This window comes from Cibotium barometz, chromosome 62, assembly GCF_041138505.1.
Source record: "Cibotium barometz isolate CiBa-2024 chromosome 62, ASM4113850v1, whole genome shotgun sequence".
NCBI lineage: Eukaryota > Viridiplantae > Streptophyta > Polypodiopsida > Cyatheales > Cibotiaceae > Cibotium > Cibotium barometz.
In genome coordinates, this window is record NC_141107.1 from 15,258,709 (window position 1) to 15,276,852 (window position 18,144).

Here is an 18,144-nt window from a genome sequence, read left to right on the forward strand (position 1 = left end):
ATCAGGTGCTTTTAGCGACCATGTGGTACATCACGTCTTGTTGGATCTTCTCGAGTTCTTGTATCAGCCAGGTACAGAGGCTGATCAGGAACTTTCTTTTGTCTGGGCGGGACGGTCAGCTTGCCCGGGCTAAGGTTGCTTGGGCAGTTATTACTCTTCCGCTGGCCCAGGGAGGCTTGGGCATTATAGATCCAGTTGATCAGAGTAGAGCCTTATTGGGGAAGCTTATTGTTCGGGGGCTGCTTCCAGGCGCTGAGCCTTGGAAGGAGCTTCTTTTTCAGTGAGACTGCTGCAGGCTAGGGCTCCTCCAGCAGGGGACACTTGGGCACCAGAGATACGATGGATCTTCATAGAGATGAGGTGGACAGGCCTCAGTAGAGGATGGGAGGATAGATTTGCCTCGAGCATCCTGCGAGCTTGGGAGCTGCTGAGACCGGGGCTTTCTCAGAGACCTCCAACTTGTGATGAGGAGCAGGCCAGACAGCCGCTCATATGGAGCCCCGCGATACGCACTGAGCAGGGTCATATGCTCGGCTCTCGGCCTCGTCTAGCCTGGGGACCATTGGCGGCGGCAGGCCCAGCACGCAGTTTTGGAGACTGGCAGGCCTTTTGCAGTCTCCCAGAGGAGGTCCAGGTGGAGAGGCTGAGTCACTTCATAGGGGGGCTGATTATGCGGGATGACATTCAGGAGGCACTCACTGAGGAGTGGTTCACGCCTTTCGAGCCAGCGGCCCCACGATGGATGGGAGCCTTTACACAGTTGGAGATCTTGATTGCTGTCAGAGCTTGCACTGAGGATGGTAGATGCCTCTACTATGAGATCTAGGATGAGGGCAGACTTCACAGAGTGGAGGCGGAGTTGCCTTTGGTTGTAGAGTGCATCTTTCAGAGGATACGCGTAGTGGCCGCCGCTTCTCGGAAGTGGCATATTGATCCAAACCCTGCAGATGTGGATTCTGATTGGCGCATTTGGGCATATGATGTGCGCCCTTTGGCCCGGCTCCAGTGGGACCCTGGCGAGTACGAGTGGCATGATCCTTATGCGTCCGCCGAGGCCATAGAGATTTCCTTTTTCCAATACACTTCGGTTGGGGAGGCATATTCTGACTGCGAGGAGGATGGTCTCTCCAGCCGCTGTGGAGCATTGGCGGCTCTACAGGGACTCTTACAGGAGTTCCTGGAGGATTTTTGGGCCAGGCTTTGGGCTAGTCGACAAGCACGCAGGATCTCGACTTTTCAGTGGCTGGTTGCCCACAGGGGCTCTGCAGTTGGCACCTGGCTTGTCTACAGTGGTCTTCTGGCAGCCTGTGTCCGATGCGGCCACCCTTTGGAGACACAGAGACACTGCCTATGGGACTGTCCACAGGCACAGCAGATTTGGCTGAGGATGCTGCGCATTTTGGTCCCCCTCTCTCTAGAGGGCATGTATACGTGGGGTGCCGCTGCTTGGTCGACACTGTCAGGGCCTGCTCTGGGATACGAGACGGAGCAGGACAGCCAGGCTATTAGATTCATTAGGGGCCAGCCTCACCTTGTTCCTTCACCGGACTTCTCGTCTGCCATCTGGACACAGGAGAGGGATCTACAATGGGAGCTCCTGAGCAGCCTCACCATCTGGTTCACTTGGAGAGCCGGGTGTTTCAGGGCCTTTGAGGGGAGACTGGAGCCACCAGAGCAGAGGAGCTGATCCACACCCTGCGCGGACAGTATGACCGCATCCGGGGCGACTCGGATGCGGCGATCTTGCGGCACCAGGCCTTCCACACCACTTGGCGCAGCGGTACACTACACACGGGAGCCCCCCGCTGGCATTACAGGCCACCTGTTTGGCTTTTCCCCCCTCCTATTGTATGATATAGCTTTCAGTTTCTTGTACTGATCTTTGTACCCTTTTTGCACCTAGGGAGAGTCCCTAGCTGCCTTGATTGGATCTCTGCTCTGCCTTCTTATGAGCAAGAGAGGTTTTTTTGTAGCCTAGTGGGCGGTTTTTTAAAATAAAAAAAAACTAATGAAAGGATCTTTTCTCGAAAAAAAAACTTCCGCACGTAATTCTCAACAAAGGATTTCATCCGTGTTCAATAGAAATGCCAGCCATCGAAGGCAATGGTTCTATGTATGCCAGGCTGCCCCACGCTAGGTACGTTATGGCACTCATGCAATATCAAAGCTTGGACGTCGAGATCACTGGGTACACAAACCTTACCATCCTTGAATATCAATATCTTTTATGGAATACCTATCCAATATCTTTCTGTTAGCAGCACTCATGGGATCTCATGGGCTGCAACTACCCACCTGGACCAAGTGCCAGATTTGACCAAAATGGGAATCAAGTTGACAATGCCCTTTGAGAGATGTTATCTCAGTAGAATAGATAGCATTGACCTTGGCGGGGATCCTACTAAGGGCGTTAGCAACCCGATTAGTTGCTCCCCTACGGTAACCGAACTCAAAGTCAAACTCGTGCATGAGGTCAACCCATCTGGCTTTCCGACCCTTCAGTTCAGGTTGATCACAAATATACTTGAACGAGTGGTGATGTGTCCAGACAACAGATTGAGAGCCATACAAATAGTGTCTCTTCACATGGATAGCAGCTAGAAGCTCCTTTTCGTGCTTAGGATACCTCGTCTGTGCATTTGAAAGCTTCTTGCTCTCAAAAGCTATGGGTCTCCCATCTTGGTACAAGGCAACATAATCACTGGCATCCGTTTCAACCACAAGGTTTAATAGGATCATGATCTGCAACATAGGTGCTGAGGTGACTAGCTCCTTCAGTGCTCTAAAACATTGATCGAGTGTCTCATTCCAAACCACCGGAGGACTTTTCTTGCCCTTCTTGCTTCTTATCCCCTTTAAAAGCTGAGTTACACGAGTAGCAATCTTGGCATAAGCCTTGTTGAACTTCTTGAAAAAGCTAGTGAAACCAAGAAATGGTTTCTCTTGCCTAATCGTCCATGGAATTGGCCATTCCAGCACCCTCTGAACCTTATCTGGATCAATTCTCACACCATCAACAGACATGATGTGACTGAGATACAAGAGTTACTGCTTCCACTTACACAGTTTCTCTTGTCTGAGTATCTCCAAGACAATTTTGAGATGTATGTGCTCTTCCAATGGCCTACTATATAAATCAATAGGTCATCTAAGAGGACAACGATTCACTTTTCCATATATGGACGAAATGAATCGCTCATCATCTGCTGGAAAGTAGGAGCAGCATTGGTCAACCCAAAAGATAGGACCAAAAACTCATAGTGGCCATGGTGCATCTAAAAAACAGCCCTAGGTATGTTTGTAGGTTTCATTCTTATTTGATGATAGCTAGATTGTAGATCAATGTTGGTGAAATACTTAGCACCCTGAAGACGATCTACCAGGTTATCCATCCTTGGTAAAGGATACATGTTGTTGACAATGAGTTTATTCAAGCCTTTGTAAGCTACACAGAAGTTCATGCTACCATCTTTCTTCCGTGAGAGAAGAATGGGAGCGCTCCATGGAGACTTACTAGACTGAACAAAAGTTGTATTAAGATAATCTTATAGTTGTAGAGCAATCTCATCGTCCTCCTCCTTCCAGGTAAAGCGATAAGGTTGCCGGGAGATGGGGTTACTACCAAGTAATAGCTCAATCGCATGATCAACGCCCCTCTCCAATAGCGGATTCTCTAGTATATCACTCGGAAATACATCACGAACTCTTAAAATATCATCCAAAATTTGTTGTTCTTTAGAAAGTTCACTGCTTGAGATAGAATTACATTCACAAGTAGATGATCTTAACAAACTTTCAGACTAGAAAAGATCATGAAAACAACAATATGATTCATAATTTGGATTACAAAGAGCTGCGTATCTATCCTCGGCCAACGATTGAGTTGAGTTTACATCACAAAATCCACACGGTTTATCACCCCAGATTACATACAGTTCACCATCATGAACAATTGAGTCTCTATGAGACCGATAATCCAACATCATCGTCTCACTCTTATCAAAAAGCTAGGACACTCCACCTTCTAAAGATTCATGGTGTGGAAGTCCAAAGCCTCTCGGTGGTCTTGAATTCGGACTTCCAACTTAGGCACCGTTCGATCCCACACTTCCACATATGTACCCCTGGTGAGATTGATCACATAACGATGATCACTTGCGAAGCGCCCAGCTGAACGTAGCCGGCCTGTGATACTCCAGCATGCAGCCCAGTACATGCCTACAAGGGAGTGCCCCAAGCTGTGTAGCCTAACTGTGAGATACTCCACAGCTGGGTGCACAAGCAAGGCGCCCAAGCATTGAGCACTGTGGACAAGGTGGGTTCGCACCTGCACAGCCTGCCTGTGATGTGGAATGCAGCCGCCTTCTCTGTGTGCCCGGCGCCCGCTCCTTAGGGATCCTTGACAGTGATGATGGCGGCCCCTGTACTGTGTGTTGCACGATGCTCGCCTCCCTTCCCTACTGTGTGCTGGCGGCTCTCCTCTGATTGTCGTGAAGAGCTCCACGCACCTTATGATCGCGGGTGGTGGCCTTTGGTTTCTCAAAGGTTCACCCCCTCAATGTTCACATTAAAGGATTGGCCAGCCATAGTCAAAAACTTCCAAGCATTAGAATCCCTTTACATGGTTTAACTCAACAAGCTCCAATCCTCATGGAATTCAACTGGGGGCAAGCCTAGTAACTCAATTCATGCCGTCTCCCGAAGAACGAACCATTCAGGGCGCACTGATCCCACAACACCGCGTCATGACTAATGTGGTGTGGGAATTCTCTACACACCTAAAACATTGATATGACCTATTTGAAGGGTTGACTAATCATGAACTCTGAAAACAAGCATTCCACCTGAGACCAGCCCAACTCGAGACTGTTGGCCTGTAGCTCGCTACAACTCCGAGATATGCTTAGTGCCGTGTGGGGATCTGCCCTCGCACCATTGTAACGAGTCCAACTCATCACCAGCGTTTTGGGGGGGGGGGGGTGGGGGGGCGGTGCGCAGGGGTGTGTGTGTGTGTGTGTGTGTTTGCTATGCATGTCTAGGGGAGCTACAGATTTTGCCATCTTTTACAACTTACAACTGTGTCCTATGAAAAGGTCTTGCAATGGGGGCTAAGTACTTTTTATGCACTTGACCCTCAATACTAGCTGACTTGACTTGATGTAAAGGGTAGCAGGAGCAACATCGTGCTATGGTGAATGGTTCATTTCTAGCAGTGTTGTTTCTCCCTTTGTTACAATAGAGCTTGGCAATTCCTATAAAAAGGGTTAAGGGACCACAGGCGATTTATTTTTTTTCCCCTTTTGATTTACTTCTGAAAGTTGCCCCATTATATTCAGGTCAATTGTGAGACTGAAGAGTAGGATTTGTTCCAAATCTATCAGTTATACTGGGCAGTACAGATGCATGGAGCTATTCCACTTGAATGAGATGCTGTAGGCCATGTGAACTTCCCTCGAGTTGTGGTTATACAGGCATAAAATGGTGTAATAATCTACATTTTGAGGACATTTTAGCATCAGAGTGTTTTGGCTCCCATGTCCCATCTCAGCTGTAAAGATGTTCAGCTTTACCCAAACTGAAATCGTTTGTTAACGTATATAGCATGTACGTGCAACTTTGGTCCATGAAAATACATCTATTGTGTATTAAAATCTTCGAATCCTGCAACTATTGATAGGGGAGTAGAATACATTTAGTTGTGGAACTTTGGTCCATCAGATACATTTATTATGTTTATAAATCTTGATATTCTACAACTGGTAGGGAACCAGAACAGGCGAGGTTTTAGTCAGCAGAAAACATACCTTGTTTTCTTCGGGTTCTGTTGGGATTGGGGGTGTTTTTTTTTTTTTGGGGGGGGGGGGGGGGTGGTGGTGGTTGCTTAGTTACCAAAGGCTTCATTCTATTATGTGCAGCACTGCAGAAGTTACCATGATTGTTTTTAATGCTTTTTTCTTCAACGCAGCACTGATATCACTGTGCCCTTCTGAACATAATTGGATCTAATTATTGCAGAACGGTTTAAGGTTAAAGGATTGTGTACAGCTCCACTCTCACAGTAGCTATAGTGTCTTAGTGGAGGATGCAGTGGTATTGGATGGATCAACTACTGGCTCTAAATCAGAACTGCAAGTTGGAGCTTTATCTGAGCAAACTGACATGAAGTTGATCACATCAGGAAGTTCAAGCACTAGCCAAACTCATTCTGATGCGGCAACAAACTTCATCCTCGATGTACAGGTAAAATTTACTGAAGCTCTGTACTTTCAAATTTTAGCTCTAACGATCAATTGCTTTTTCTGCTTAATTTTGCTCGGATGGACCTCAGAATAAGTGTAGTAATAATCTAAGCTGTTCTGCCTGCTTCGAGCCTTCTTTTTGTCACTCCTTCGGCCTGCCATGACTAAGTTTCCCCTTGTTCTGGTCTTCCTCCTCAGACCTGCGGTCTCCCTCCGACTCCGCCTGCACCCTGCTGCCCCCACCCCCATGCTACTCTTTCCTCATCTGCCCTGGAGCTTCTTCTGCCTGCACCCACCCTCCCTGCCTTTTGCCCCCACCCCTGCCCTTCCTCTGTTGCCTCTGCCCTGGTGTTATTACCTGCCTTTCTGGGCCCCTTTTTCTTTCCCGCCCCTTGACATCAGCATCTTGAGGCATGAGGTTGGATCTATTAATGTTTAATGTTAGAATACATTACGCTAACCTACGGTTTAAAGCCTTTAATGCCCAAGATAAAAGGATGAATGGGCCTACAAGCGAAAAAATAAATTCGATTAATTAGTTGATGGCTTTTTTTTGTTACCTTTGATGCTGCGCCTCTGCTCTATGCGCACCTCTTTGCTGCGCCTCTGCCCGCCTCTCTGCTGAGATGACCTGCTGCGCCTCTGCTCTATGCGCATTTCTGTAGCCCGCCTCTCTGCTCAACTCTGTGCGCACCAACCTGCGCACCTCGGCCCGCCTCTCTGCTCTGACCTGTGCACCTCTGCTCTATGCGCACCTCTGTAGCCCGCCTCTCTGCTGTGACTTGTGCAGAGGCAGCTGCCCGCCTCTCTGCTCTGACCTGTGCGCCTCTGACTTGTGCACAGGCATCTGCCCCCCGTTTCCCACCTACCCTTGCGCTGCATGCCTCTGCCCGTCTCTCTGCTGTGAGTTGTGCGCAGGCAGCTGCCCCCCGTTTCCCACCCACCCTTGTGCGTAGGCAGCTGCCCCCTGTTTCCCACCCACCCTTGCTCAGGGCCTCAAGGCAGCAACTAGTGGAAAACATATCTCAACCCCTGGAGGGAGAACATGATGGTGAGACAACCTTTCACACCCCCACGAAGGCACCAAATACCTACCGCAAAAGACTGAGGGAAGGGATCATGTCCCTTGGGTCACGAAGGCTTGCGAAGATGGCCCGACGAGATGAGGCCATTTATGAGGAGATACAGCTTCACATAAGGCCAGAGATGAACACCATGCGACAGGAGCTTGAAAAGGAATGGACCGAGCAGATGCATGCCCAAAGGAAAGTGATATACGAAACGCTGAAGGAAGAGATATATGTCTAATTGAAGGGAGACATGCAAGCCCAAGTACGGGTTGAGATGGAATTAGCCCAAGCCTTGATGCACACGGAAATGAAAAAAGAGATCCAAAAATGGAAAGATGACATGCTCCGGGAGATTGGCACAACAGTTGCATCGTACGAAGGCACTTTGAAGACATGTATGGCTGACCGCGAAAAAGACATCATAGAAATGCAAAACACTTTGGAATCATGTAAGGTTAAAGTGGCTGCAGGTGAGAAGGAGATGCATTCATGGGCTGAAATTGCCAGTGCCACAAAGAAACAAATTGAGGAAGTCAACTCATGGATTGAAGTAGTAAAAAAGCAGAGGGATACACCAGTCAATAAAAGTAGAGGTGATGAATGCTACATTGGAAGAGGAAGCCAAGAGACGGGCATGTGCCTTACATGTACGCATAGTTGGGTGGGAAGATAAGGGAAATCCCCAAGAGGATGCAAAAGCTCTTGCAACAAAAATTGGAGCCACGAATATACCCATTACCGGAGCATGGCAAGTAGGCAGAGATGAAACCAGGGCAAAGATATTGATCATCAGGTTTGGTGACTTGGAGAAGAAGAAGGCCTTTCTCTTCAGAAGGATGGCCCTTAAGGGGGAAAAGATTTATTTGGATGAGGACCTTACACCGGCACAGATAGCACACCGGAAGGAACACATGCCATGTGTGCTTGAGGCAAGGAAAGAGGGGAAATTTGCGGTATACAGAGATGGTCGAGTCATCATTACGGAGAGGAGGCCCCTTGACGGTGCGCGGCCTATGAGACCTTGCGATTCACGGTGTGGAATTGCAACGGAGCCCTTAGAATAGATGCAGGATACTTTGAGGATACTTTCAGACACAGTGATATTGCTATGTATACGGAGACCCATCAGTGCACAAATAAGAGGCTTCCTGACGTGCAGGGTTATAGATGGGAATCGGTTTTCCGCCCTCAGCACGCACAGTGGGAGGTACCAGAGGATTTGGAGGAGTGGCAATACTTTTCAGGGAGGAGCTTCGTGACAAAACACATGTGGTTTATAGAGGTGCAGATGCGAGGTACATGTAGGTCCGAATATGGGGAGAGGGACTCCGCGAGCTATATGTGGTGGTATGCTACTTTCCCCCAGCCCACTCTAGGTTTGCACCATCAAGAGAGCCGCCCTATACGCCACTATATGATGATATCATGAGGTTTGCCAGCATGGGAAACATATTACTATTGGGGGACTTTAATGCACGTACAGGCACAGAGCAGACAGAGCTATATGATACTCAAGAGGCTATGTACTGGGAGATCATGACAGAGGATGTAGGGTTGCAGAGACCAGCACAAGATGAGGGGGAGATTATAGATTATGGCAGGCATTTTCTCACACTAGGGAGTGCACATGGGTTGGTCATATAGAATGGCTTGTCGAGATGGCAAGGATCAGATGCTCTCAGACACTGGAACTCTAAAGGGGGAACGAGCAAAGTGGACTACTTGATTGGATCTCCTTCATTGATACCTGATGTGTGGGGTTTCACGATTTCCAGTCGGTCCATTGGCCTAGCAGCCGATCATGCATACCTGAGTTTCACACTAGTAGGTAGATCCCCGAGAGATGGGCCAGCAACTCATCTACCTAGATATCCAAGAACTCACGTGAGACAGTTGGGGTTTACCGAGATGTAGTATCTGATGGCTTGTTCGCTTTAGACCCGCATAGCCCTCTGGACGAGATCCCGAGAGGATTGGCAGGTGTACTACATGCATCCGCCTCATATGCGTTTCCCTGCACTATGATCCCTTCCACCCACCCCCAAAGCATTGCCCCACAGAACAGTTGGTATGATGATGAGTGTCGTGAGACACGAGCACAACTACAGTGTGAGATTGCCATTGGGACTCACACGCATAGACAGAGGCCAGGATGATCTTTCGGCACCTTGAGCTAGAGGAGGAGATCTACCATTTCTTCCTGGGGAAGGACAGCACTTGAGGCATGTCATACTTATGCTAGAGAGCTATATGATGCACCAGGACAGCCCGCCACCCCCCCCTCCACTGGGAGCTAGACCGGCTAGCAGCACCTTTTTTACTATGCAGATGGTGCTAGATGCGATAGACAGGTTACAGAATGGAAAGGCCCAAGATCATGATGGGTTAGTTGGAGAGCACTTCTCATATGCACGCGACACTTTGGCTCCGCTCATCGTACATGTGTTTAATCGTGCCATTTGTGAGGGTTTCCCGGCAAGCTGGACAGCATATCATTGTGAGTGGGGACCCCATGTTACCAGGAAACTACAGGACGATCATGATTGGTCATTACTTGGCCAAACTATATGGCTCTATATTGGAGTCGGAGCTGAGCCGTTGGGCAGAGAGGGATGGTCATCGAGCGCATGGACAGGCAGAGTATTTACTACCTTAGATCACATACTGACACTTCGGGCACTTATTGAAGAGGGCAGGGCACAGAAGAGAAGGATATATTGCTGCTATGTGGACTTCCGCAAAGCCTTCGATATCGTACCACGTGCTAGCCTGATGCACATATTACCTTTTTACAGGAGCTATGGGAGCTCCCTCAGCAGAGGTACTCCCGATTGGCATTGACCTCATCCATACAGCTGGTAGAGGATGGAGATACTCATTGCTGGTACGCTCAGATGAGATCATGGTTTGACCTACATGGTTTGCGGATAGAGGCACTACCACCCTTTCAGTACCGTCTGGATTGTCCATTTTTGGATCTCACCCGCTCAGAGCAAAACCGTGTGATCAGGATGGATATCATCAGAGAGGACACAGAGAGGACATGGACTAGCCCCCTTGAGCCCTTAGGCACGAAAATGGCTCATTACAAGAGCCATTTGCTACACCTCTCACCAGATGATTTTATCACCCGCCCGGTGCACATGGATGTACACCTATCACATGGGATATGTTGTGCCATTGGAGAGATCGGGACCTCATGACACCAGCTGCGGATTGAGACAGGGCGATACGTACATCAGATCTTGGATGACCGCATTTGTCAGCTATATTACCAAGAGGCAGAGACAGAGGAGCACTACATTTGCCGATGTACAGTCTATTAGGAGATCCGAGGGAGATATCTTTGCCTCTTGCGAGAGGGTTTTGGGCCCTTACGTAGGGTCATGGAGTTTGAGGATCAGAGATGCCTGGGATTGTTCCTACTTGAGCTGAGGAGACACAGAGAGACCCTCTTGGCAGATAGGAGACCGAGCCATGATGTACCTAGACAGAGGACCTTGACAGATTTCTTCGGCATTAGCACCAGCAAGCCAGCCCACACACCTCTTGATACCTTCTCCATTGGGCCATCAGGGCACTGACCACGGTCCCAAGGAGTCACCACTGATAGAGCAGTCATCTTATGTCGTGCTGGTCAGCCACACCCACCAGGAGCCTGTTCACGGCATCCTCACCATCGCCAGATCAGAGCCATTATTGCTCGGCATTGGAGGCGCCTACCTGGCTTCTACAACCTCTCCATTCTAGACAGCCCCATGGCAGAGATACTTGATCTAAGGAGAGCGCAACACTTCAACTGATCAGCATACATGGATCTACCTGTTATACATTTTCCAGTATTTTCTACTCAGTATCATCTCGGAGTCTTACAATTCATTTTTTATAACTGTAAGACAATCAGTTTATTGTACTTTTTAGTCTCATTTAGTTGTTCTCTTTGATGAGACACCAACTTCAGATGTACTCTCAGTTTTGGTCTCATAGGCCATTATGGCCTCTTAGAGACGTTAATATATCATTTCATTTCATTTCTCTCACCTGGCTTTGCCCTTGGGATGACATGGACCCACCTAGGTTCAAGTCTCTCCATCGATTGGTCTCTCTAGATCAATAAGTCGACGTTAAGCAGTCTTGTCTCCCAGGTGCTCCATCCTTGTTGCGTGTGCCTTCTGTCTCTTTCTGCCATTCTCTACACTCTGCATCTTTTTTCCTCTTTCCCAGCCCAGGCTGTGCTTCCCAACTGCACTGCAGTAGTCCTGTTCTTCCAGACAGTTGGATGACGCCCTTTGGTCTTCCCCTTTTGGAGGATTCCATGGCTGTCCTGGAGCTTGTTTGAGGCTGCACTGAGATGTCAACATTTGAATGCAGACCTCCCGCTCCTTGCCTGTATGGTGGATTCTCTTGAATCCAACACCTGGTTTTGCAAGGTCGCCTGCAGCAGGTTGGCCAGATGACAGATTTGAGACCTCGTTCCATGCTTGTCGGCGAGCAGGGTCGCTTTGCACATGTGTAGTGTCATGCTAAGGAGGATAGAGTGTGACTGGGCCACCCAGCCTTGTTGCAGTACGGGGCTCCCATGCCATTTGGAAGCATGGTTTCTGTCCGAGTTCATCATCCGCACATGCCCTCTTGGACCTACCTCTCCTTCTCTATAGCCTTTACACCACCCAGCCCACCGCCACCCGCACCCATCTCCCACTATACCAAAATCCACCCAACAGCTCCCCTTGCCATCCTCACCGCCCAACTCACCGACAGCATACATTCTGCAGTCATAGCCAGCTTTCCATACACCCCCTACTCCAATGTTAAGCATTGGAGAGGTACCATGCCGTAGAATGGTTGGTAAGACGACGAGTGCTGCACCACATGTGCTCGTCTCAAGGGGGAGATAGCGACTGGTCAAATCCTGGAGTGTGATGCTCATAGGATTAACCGCTCTGTCACTCGCTGCAAGAAACGAGCATATGTTTTAAGAAGTACTGGGAGATTACCAACTCTTCTTGAGCAGCAACTCTGAGGAAACCTGGCATTGGTTGAGGGAACAATGGCCATCCTCTCATCTGGCACACACTTATGGATGCTTATTTTACCGTATTCCCAATCAGCCTCCACGCCCACGCAGACCCAAACCTCGCCCCACTAAATCCACTTTCTTCACATCAACCATGGTGGAAAAGGTCATCTGGAAATTCCAAAATGGCCGCTCCCAGGATTAGGAGGGGATCAAATCGGAGCACCTATCACATGCAGCCAACACCCCTGCACCCCTCTTGGCTTACATGTTTAACATGGCACTGGCAGAAGGCTTTCCCCACACTTGGTCACCACACATCATGTTATCCATACACAGTACTGGGGACACTTTGAAGCCCAAAAACTTGGGAGGGGGCGAGTATGAAAGTGGCATGGGACGTGAATAGGATAAATCATGGGAGGCGAGCATGAAAAAGAAAAGAGGAGGGGGAGGCGAGTATGACCGGCCCGCGGGGGGGGGGGGGGCACAGTTGCATAGAAACGCGTTTCATACAGGTTCGAAACGTACGAAACGTTTCGAAACGTTTCGTCCTATATGAAACGCGTTTTTTTCATCATCCATTTTTTTTTTTTTTTGTGTGTACAATGTAGAGACGGATTGCATTGAGAGTTCTCTCCCAGGATTGCAGTTCAGGGCCTTGTGAGAGAAACTGGAGTACATGGGCTCTTTTTCACACGAAAAAGAGAAATAGACTCTCCTAAGCACAATTGGAGAGGCTTGTCTGATTGCTAGAACAAAAGGGTCATCCCATTGAGCCTCTCCAAGTGAATCCAGATAAGATTGATATCATGAAGTGCAAGGAGATTCCCGACATTCCTCAGGAGGAGAGAGACATCTATTCTATGCTCTATGAGGAGATCATGGCTCCGGCTCGCACTACACGATCTTCTCGAGAGGCTAGTACTAGTGGTGCACCTGCACCTCTAGAGGATGAGGCATTTGAGGATGAGGCTACCGGCAGTGACCTTGAGAGTGAGGCTGCAAAGGCAAAAGATGCAAATGAGGATGAGCATGAGGATGCAGATGAGGATGCAGATAGTAGCTAGCAGCTGCTGCCAGTATCATTTTATTTGGACATGTTATTTAGTTTGAACTTTGGACATGCTATTTATTTTGATCTTGGATTTTGAGTCATGACTCATCACCCACGTGGTGATCCTTTTGATTTCTGCTTAGTCATCAGTGATCACCCACGTGATTTGTGATATCATCATATCTTACATGTATTTTGTTTTTATTGAAATGAATTCAATGTGGTCTCTTATAAGTTATGTCAACAGTTTTTTCTTTTCTATATTTCAAGTTAAAAATATACATGTTTTTTCTATTTTGTATGAAACCTTTTTGTACCCGTTTCTTACCTTTTATGAAACGTTTCAAAATGTATGAAACCCGTTTCATACCTGCCGTTTCTGAAACGCCTGGCAACTATGGGGGGGGGGGGGGGGGGGGGGGGGGGGGTTGGGGTCCATCCTAATGAATATGAATATTGTTGCCAAAAAAAACTGAAAATAGGGAGAGGGAAAATGTAGGAGTATGAAAGGGGGCACTGGAAGGGCGTGTATGAGAAATGTTGTCATGGCGGAGGGGAGGCGAGTAGAATTGGTTGAGGGAGGCGAGTAATGTGGGGGGGTGGCGAGACGTATAGATGGAGGAGTTGGGGGTGACGAGAAAAAGCCAATAAGCTGAAGGGCGATGGGTGGGGTCAACGGAAAGGAAGGTTTTGGGTGGGAGGGGGGCGGGGGGGTGGAGCAGTGGGAGGATAGGTCGGAGGAGGGACTGATAAGTGCAGTGGGAGGCAATAAGTTGTGGAAGCTGCGATAAGAGAAGAGAGAGAAAGCAAGAGAGGCCTGGATAATCATAAAGAGAAGAGGCTGTCGTTATTTGGGTGTGAAGTAGCTTGCCTGTGTGCAGGATAACATGGCACACTGAGCCATTGTGAAGGCGCGCCAAGCAGGTTCAGGAGCGAGGTGTGTCGTGGCACCGAGTACTGTGAGAAGAGCTGGGAAGCGTATAGCGTTGCAGCATGGAAAGATAGCGGATGGCACCACAGTCTCGTAGTTGTTCCTTTCGACGTTGCGGCCCCATGATGCTGAGTAACAACTGCCACCATCAGCACGATGCTGAGGTGGGTGGATGGGTTTGCTAGAGGGGTGAGCAAGCATGGGAAGGCGCCAAGACGTCAGTCTGAAGGGCCGGCAGAGGTGCAAACCAAGAACTGTGGAAACCAGAGTCGGATGACGAGCAGCATGACCAATAGTTTTGGAGTAGGTGGTGGCGTGAGCAAGGCAATGGACAATACCAGCAGGCCCTGACGTATGTGAGGCGCTGACTAAGCTGCAAGTTGGGTGACTGAGAGAAAAGAGAGAGGGGGCGGAGGGGGGGGGGGATGATGGTTGTTGACAGGGGGTGAGTAAGATATGATGGGGGTGAGTATGAGGAGATGGAAGAGGGGGCGAGTACGATGGTTGACACGGGTGAGTAGGAGGTGGTGGTGGGCAAGCATGAGGAGATGGAAAGAGAGGGTGAGTATGATGGGTGACGAAGTGGGGAGGCGAGCAGGAGATCACATAAGATGGGCCAAAGGGGGTCAAGCAGGCGAGGAGGGGGGGGGGGGGGGGGGGGGGGAGGCTAATAGGAGATGGTGAGAAGGGGCGACCGCCATGAAGTGTGAAGGGGGTGAGTGAAATAGAGGAGAGAGCGAGGTGATAGAAGGTGGGGGCGTGCATGAATTATTTGGCTATAGGGAGAGATATCAGTGATGGGGCGAGTGTGAAGGTCGCCTTGTGGAGTAGGCGAGCATGACATGGGTGAAGGGGGCGACCATGAAGTGGGTGCCCAGAGTGAGATTTGTATGCGGCATGAGAAGGTGTGAAGGAGAGCACACCTTTTTTTGGATGTGTTTTAAAGTTTTGGAGGCATAGAAGTCACGTTGACTTCTTACTCGTTTTTGTACAATCAGAGCAATGCTTCTGCCATCATGAAAACTCCCAAAAACCAAAGCAAGAAAACGAATGTAGAACATGATGAAATCATTGATGACGAGCTATGGTAGGGGAAAATTGGGAGTCGCAGAAGAAATTTTGAAAATTTATGGGAAAAGAGTGTGAAGGAAAATAATAGGAGGGGTGTAAAAGAAATTATAGAATGGGGCGTGCCTCTTCCCCTTGGTTTGGATTGCTCCTCATCCGGGTTCAAGTTGGCCTTTTTCTTCGATTAGCATCATGGCTAATCGATCTCCCTCGGCCGGACGAACCATTGTTTTTTCCGAAGCCGAGCTCACGGTCCTCTACACCGAAATCGAGAAAGACTCCAAAACGACCCTCATTGCTAGAATCTTTGGATCTCAGCCTTCGCGTCTCCAGGCTCTTGGGATCGGGTCCTGGCGGCTCTGCCCTCCGACCTCACCTCACACTTTCGAGATGTCAGGTTTCTTTGAAGAGGTTTCTTCCAAGTGGATTTTGATTCTGAGGACAGCTTCAGAGGTTTTGAAGGGCAGCCCTTTGCCATTGGGCCCGAGGAAGATATTCTTTCTTCCCTACTCCAGCTATTTTGACCCTGTTGAGGAAGACCGGAACCGTTGCCCGATTACTCTCAGATTCCCAGGTCTTCCTCGCGCATATTGGCCTATGTTAGAGGCCATCGGGTCTGCCTTTGGGTTGGTTCTTCAAGTGTCCCCTGTCCACGCATTGCCGACATCTTCTGCCCAGGTGGTCACTGCCTTGGCAGATGCTGTCCCCAGGGTCATGGTTCTTGCCCGTGACATTGAGCTCTTTGAGGACTATGTTTTGCTTTCGGGCCCTTGTGGCCCTTTGAAGCAACGTATGGAGATTGTAGGTAAACCCAATCAGTGCCAAGTTTGTCACCAACAGGGTCACTTTGCTCGAGATTGTTCTCGGGCTCGAGGTCGCAGGAGGCCTCCCAAGCGTGCTTCTGAGGCGCCACCTCCTTGGTTCCTTCCCGTCCTTCAATCCGCCAGGTGTGGCAAGGTGTCTCTCACGCGCGCCCCCCTGGTGCGATTGATGGGAAGGCCTCCTCGGATCATGTACATATAGATGATGTTTTTGGTCAGAGGGATGTGTCAGCTGATGCATCTTTGTAGAGAGATGATATCTCAGATCAGGATTGCTGGATTTTTCATAAGGGCTGCATTGGCCATCTTTGTCGCCTTACTCAAAACTTTCTTTGGTCTTGATGGAAATGCACACACCAGGGCCAAAGTTGCTTGGGAAACCATTATCAGGCCTAAGCAGGAAGGGGGATTGAATATCATTGACTCTGAGGTGCAATGTAAGGCTTTGCTTTCTAAGCTTGTGGTTAGGGGATTTCTTCCGGGCACTGAGCCGTGGAAGGACTTTCTCATGCAGCAGATCACGAAGTGTGTCCCTGTTCACGGAGGTGACTGGGCTCTCAGCTCACACTTTATTTTTTCGGATGCAGTTCACTGCTCCCCTTTATCCCCCTTGGTTAGGTGCCTCCTACGGGCCTGGGACTGCTTGAGGAGTTTTTTGGTACACATCCCCCCGCGTTCAGTGGAGGAAGCTAATCGGCAGCCCATTCTGTGGAATGATTTGATCTTAGATGTGCATGCCAGACCTCATGGGGCAGCTATGCATATTCTTTGGGCTGGCTGGGAGACCCTATGCCCCACAGTGTTGACTTGGAAGAGCTTTCAGAGCCTCACTGAGGTGCAAAGATAGGATTTCACGCAGCATTTGAGAGGCTCTAGCCGGAGGATTGCACAGATTGATGTAGCCATTTTCAGCCACTTGATTACTGGATCTTTTTTGGAAGGTCGTCATCATTCTTGGTTTGGGGTTTTTTCTGGGACAGGTGTTCCTCTTCAGGTTATGGGTCTCCCCTTGCCTAGGGAGGATGATGTACCGGTCTTTTTTTCTGTACAGGATGGATGGCAGCTGGAGAGATGTGGCGTGGAGGACCTTATTGAGGGCCCCCAGATTGGTCCAGTCAGAGTTGTTGGCAGGTTAGGGAAGCACGTCTTTGTTGCCCCCCCAAGGGATGATCACATAGAGTGTTAGCCTTTGGTTGTATGGTGGCTGCCCTATCAGACATTTGCATTGGGACCCCGCTGAGTGGGAGTGGAAGGATACGTGTAACCCTTTGAAAAGCATGCGTTTTCTTAGTTATATAGTGCGGAATGCCAGACATCTTCTCTTGGGACACAATCAGAGTGTCCCTACTCTTAGACCCCATTGGGAATCTTACGGCATTTCGACTGACATTCAGAGGGTATTTTGGCGGAGATTGTGGCATTCTTATAGGAAGCCACATATTTCCTTCTTTATCTGGGTTTCTCTTCATGGTGGTCTGGCCACCAATCAGTGGAGGTCTGTTACTGGTGTTTGCCCAGCATGCCCTAGATGTGCAGGAGTTTCGGAGTCAGTTTACCATTGTTTATGGGAATGCAGGGAAGCACAGAGGGTTTGGTCTGCGATTGCACACCTCTTTGGTAGGATTAAGAGGGATACTATCATTTCTTTTGGTTCTATCATTTGGTTGACACAGTCTGGGCCTCAGCTGAGGTTCGAGGGGACTGATAGGAGCTTGGCCATTATGGTTAGGCAAGGAGTTGCTCGGCAGTGTTGTCTTCAGGATTTGCCACTTTCACACTTTGTCCCTCCGGCACAGAGGGTCGACAGCTCTTGGGAGATTATTGCTAGCATCTTAGCCTAGAATATCTGGAAGGCTAGATGCACTGAGGCCATTGAGGGTACTCCCGTTCTTGTTTCTCAGTGTCTTTGCAGGATTTGGAGTGATATTATTCACACCATTA

The 18,144-nt window shown here is 49.1% G+C and overlaps 1 protein-coding gene across 1 annotated transcript in view; it reads left to right on the forward strand.

The window, feature by feature from the left end:
- The window catches only part of LOC147604175 (calcium-dependent lipid-binding family protein), a 228,966-nt gene that overhangs the window by 155,538 nt on the left and 55,284 nt on the right, over positions 1-18,144 (forward strand). Inside the window, exon 36 of the mRNA XM_086795561.1 lies at positions 6,016-6,240. Within this exon, the coding sequence (XP_086651687.1) occupies positions 6,016-6,240 (225 nt within the window). The remainder of the gene's footprint in view (positions 1-6,015; positions 6,241-18,144) is intronic.